Source organism: Lathyrus oleraceus, chromosome 4, assembly GCF_024323335.1.
Source record: "Lathyrus oleraceus cultivar Zhongwan6 chromosome 4, CAAS_Psat_ZW6_1.0, whole genome shotgun sequence".
NCBI classification, from domain to species: domain Eukaryota; kingdom Viridiplantae; phylum Streptophyta; class Magnoliopsida; order Fabales; family Fabaceae; genus Lathyrus; species Lathyrus oleraceus.
Genome location: NC_066582.1, coordinates 371,173,471 through 371,177,932, shown reverse-complemented (window position 1 = coordinate 371,177,932; position 4,462 = coordinate 371,173,471). Strand labels below are relative to the sequence as shown.

General features: G+C 39.5%; 1 protein-coding gene across 1 annotated transcript; it reads left to right on the top strand.

The window, feature by feature from the left end:
- Positions 1–293: 293 nt before the first annotated feature.
- LOC127137521 (U11/U12 small nuclear ribonucleoprotein 31 kDa protein) lies at positions 294–1,256 on the top strand. The gene has a single exon (XM_051063980.1). The coding sequence runs from the start codon at positions 423–425 to the stop codon at positions 1,254–1,256; it is 834 nt and encodes a 277-aa protein (XP_050919937.1). The 5' UTR covers positions 294–422.
- The last annotated feature ends 3,206 nt before the right edge of the window (positions 1,257–4,462 follow it).

Here is a 4,462-nt window from a genome sequence, read left to right as displayed (position 1 = left end):
CGAACTAGAAATTTTTGTCTTAAAAAATCTAGCATCATACTAACAAAAAATTATTAAAATTTATATATGCAGATGGGTGGCTGACCAATTAAATAAAAAAATATTAAAACATAATAATTTTTAGTTTTATGCTATCTTTACAAGTACTCTGGCGGTGAGCAAGTTGTCCATTTACATATGGATAGTACTGCTTATAAAAAAATAAGAATGGATAAAACCATATATAAAACCAATCCAAAATATCCGGATCCATGTCCAGATCCGCTTGGAGTTTCGCTTCACTTCTCTAGGGTTTCTCAAACGCATTATAGAATCTCTCCACTCTCAGATTTCCTCTATAGATTAAAGAAGCATCGGAGAACTAATTCCGTCGCCGGAAACCGAACGCCGTTGCCGGAAACAAAAAACCTGAACCGAAAAAAATGTCAAGCAAGAAGAAACACAAACGAAAACACAGCGACAGCGATGAAGACGACGACGTTTTCTACTACCGCTACTGCGCTTCGTCCTCAACCCCCAACACCACCACCGGCACCACATCCAGTAATCAACCCCAATCAAAACCGAACAACAAAGGATCATCAATAGGAGGAACAGGTGAACCCTTAGCACCATCAAAATCGACGCTATACGTTTCTAATCTAGATTACTCCCTAACAAACTCCGATCTCCATACGCTCTTCTCTACTTTCGGCCGCATCGCGCGTGTAACCGTTCTCAAAGACCGTCACACGCGCCTAAGCCGCGGTGTCGCGTTTGTCCAATTCGTTTCTCGTAATGACGCCCAACGCGCCGTGGCGGAGATGAATAAGAAGATTCTCAATGGAAGGACTCTAACTGCTTCTATTGCTGCTGATAATGGACGTGCTCCGGAGTTTATTCGGAAGCGCGTGTACAATACTGAGACTGCTTTGTGTTATGAGTGTGGGGGGCATGGTCATTTGTCGTATGAGTGTCCTAAGAATCAGTTGGGGCCGAGGCCGCGGCCTCAGCCTAAGAAGCCGCGACGGGGATTTAGTGGGCTGAGGGATAGGGATGGGGAGGAGGAAGGTGATGAGGAGGAGGAGGAGGGTGGTCAGATTGCTGCGGAGCAGTTTGACGATAATTGGGCTTCTGTTGTGGATGATGAAGCGGGTAAAAGGTTGCTGGGGAGAAACAGAAATGATGATGAGGGTTTGGACAACAACAAGACGAAGAAGAAAGGGAAGAAAGCTGGGTTTTTCAGTGATGAGAGTGATCATGATGATGATGATTGATCATGACTATGTAGCATTGACACTTCAGATTGAAGGTGTGTGTTTGGTATTCCGCATTACCGCATTATTCAACTAGTCCTGTGTGTCGTGTCTATATATGTGCCAGTGTTTCATAGATCTAAATGGCAATTTTTTGTTTTTATCAAGATATGGTGTAATTGATGAAATTGTTTATATGTTGTTGGCTTGGTTGGATGTGTTTATGGTTTTGATCACAAGCACATGTTAGTTATTAGTTATTGTGGTAGTAATTAGTGATAGTGGTGGTGAATTGGTGATGAGCATTTTTGTGTATTCCATATTTTCATAGTTAATGAATGATGACAGACGAGTCTCTTATTTATCGGCTTAATTTAGCATTCGGTTTACTTGTAAAACAGAAAGGAAAAGCGTGTTCGTTATGTTTTTTTATTTTGGTTCAGTTAAAACATGTAATGTAATCAAATTGTAACACCCTGGTTTACTTTATGCACATCTTGTTATCATATAAGTAAGGTTTTTAATTACAGTTGTGGTGGTTATGCTATGATATTTGATATGTAGAATATTGTAGTCAGATATAGCTGGATTTGATGTGGTTGTTGAGATCTTGAAAAGCATAGGTTGTAGACTTGTAGTCACAATTACTGTCGCCGTTCTTGTGGAAAGCAGTTTAAAACCATGGGTAACAGTTCTTCTGATTACCTTTACTCTTTGATGTCTACTGAGCATTTTTATGCAGATTGATGAGTATTTCTCAAGTTTCTCTTAGAATGCTTAAATTGCTTCTCCCAGAGAAAATATGGTATCCTTTTCATGCATAATCACTTGGCTGAGCTGGAGAATAATACCAATTTGTGCCTCACCCTCGACACTAGGCTTTAAATTATAGGTTAAATTATTCTGTAAACTTTTGAACCATGGGCTAATCTTGAATGTCATTGTAATGATATGTAGAAAAAGAAATTGGTTATTGTTATGCTATTTCCTTTCTTTCTGAATTATGGCTTTGAATCGGATTAAGTATAGTTATATTATATGGAGTTTGGGGTCAATTGTTACTGTTGTACTGTTGGTTTTAAGCATTGTTGGTTTTGGATATATCTATAACTCTGAAACCATATTCAGTTGACAGTTATATATAACCGATAGATACCATATTCATGATTGTCTATATACTTTTGTATGCTCATATTTTTTACTAATTGAATCATTGTCTTATGGCACAAGTTAATGAAAATAGTAGAGTTCATATCCTCTATGAATAGGATTAACATGAAGCTTGATTACATAGTACGATAATTGTACTCAGATATAAAGATATTGGGAGTTTTGTGAAATTTAGGATATCGGTTTCTTGAATTTTGTTGAAGTTTGAGCAGATTCAAATAGGATTAATATGGGTGTTCTTGAAGAGGAAGTAAGTAAAAGTTTGGAATTTTTTTTCAAAATAATAATTATTTTTATTTTTTTTTCAAAATAACTAATTATTTAAAAAAATTATCAAAATAACCAGGTTTGGTAGAGGATGCGTCAAATGAACTGGGGCACCCCCAATGCATAAAGAGGAGGCGTCAATAGCATTGGCGCATGCATTGCGCTCCTCACGAGGAGGCGCCACTAGCATTGGCGCATGCATTGCGCTCCTCATGAGGAGGCGCCAATACTAGTGGCGCCTGCATTTGGCCTCATGAGGAGGCGACAATGCTACTGGCGCCTAGGTGCATTTGGTTGTGTGGGCGCTAATTCATCTGGCTGCATGTGATGGTCATGTGGGCGTCAATCCCCCAAGCGCCCACATGTTTTGTTCGTCTCTATAAATACCACGCATTGGATGCAATATTTTTCACTCAAACTCATCTCCTAATACAATTCAACCACCATCAATTTCAATTTTCCCTGTTTCAACAATGTCTGCATACATTCAAAAACAAAGTGCTGATGTAATATTTTATGCCGTTGCGGCTCCGGTACAGATTCGACTTTGGAACACAAATATGTTTGAACGTCTTAATCGGACGTTGTACAGTTGTTTAGAGGGAGAAATTGGAGAGGGTGAACGGATTAGAAGAATACAATGGCTTGTGTCCACGTTCAACCAACACGGAGAATTACGCGAATTGGTGGATATTAAGACAGACCAAGACACTCGTAGGATGATGCATTACATGTTCAAAATTGTTTTGCTGGTTGTAATTGCATAGTTCTTGTATTTGTTATAATTATATGTGTTACTGTTTATGCAATGGTACTTTCGTGACAGACGTCTAATATGAAATAAATTTAATTTTTCATATATTGCAATAGAGGTACATGTAAATTTATCTGGTTGTGCTCATTCTAACACTAGGACAGTTATTACGATTGTGACCTAGTTGACGGCATGAACTACATAGTCTAACCATTTTGTTCGCCGTATCCATTTCGGTTCGAATTTAGATGCTGTTTGGGCGACCCTTTTTCTTCCTTCGCATAACTTCATTGTGCCAGACGATGTCCCCTTGATATTCTGGCCAACAATCCTCTTTTGCCACTACGAAAAAACTAATTTTATAAACATTTGAAAGACTGACGATTTTGTAAACTTCAGATAATAAGTACGATGGCTCCCTTCGAACCTTTGAGCATGCAGCAAGGACATGGGAGCGGGGGTACGAAAGGCTTGGAACTTTCTGCAGTCGCACTAACCTCTATCTAGTTCGACTCTGTACTCTCCCATCGGCATGCCCTCATTGTGACCCATGGACTCGACAACACTAAACCAACCTTTACTTCGGTCAAAGACCGTAACCACATGTGTGTTTGCTTTGGCAGCTTCATGTCTGATGAGTTTCATCGAAGCATCACTGAACAACTGTCCAGATTGCAACACTGAACTCCATTTTAAGCGTCTGGTTTCAAACAACGCCCTTAGCCTGAAATATGTAGCATGCACCAAAGCGATTATTGGTAGGTTACGGATGCCTTTGAAGACAGAGTTCGTTGATTCCACAAGATTTGTTGTCATGTGGCCCCAACGTTGACCGTTGTCGTATGCCCTAGTCCACTTCTCCAAAGGAATACCATGGATCCACCGTACCGCATCTTCGTTTGACAATCTTATTTCCTTGCGGTAGTGTTTGAAAGAAGGTTCTGATAATGCGTAACCTGCATTGACAACCTTCTTCCGCAACGTCTTATCTTTGATTTCCCGCATGAAATTCTGAGCAATATGTCTATTACATAAC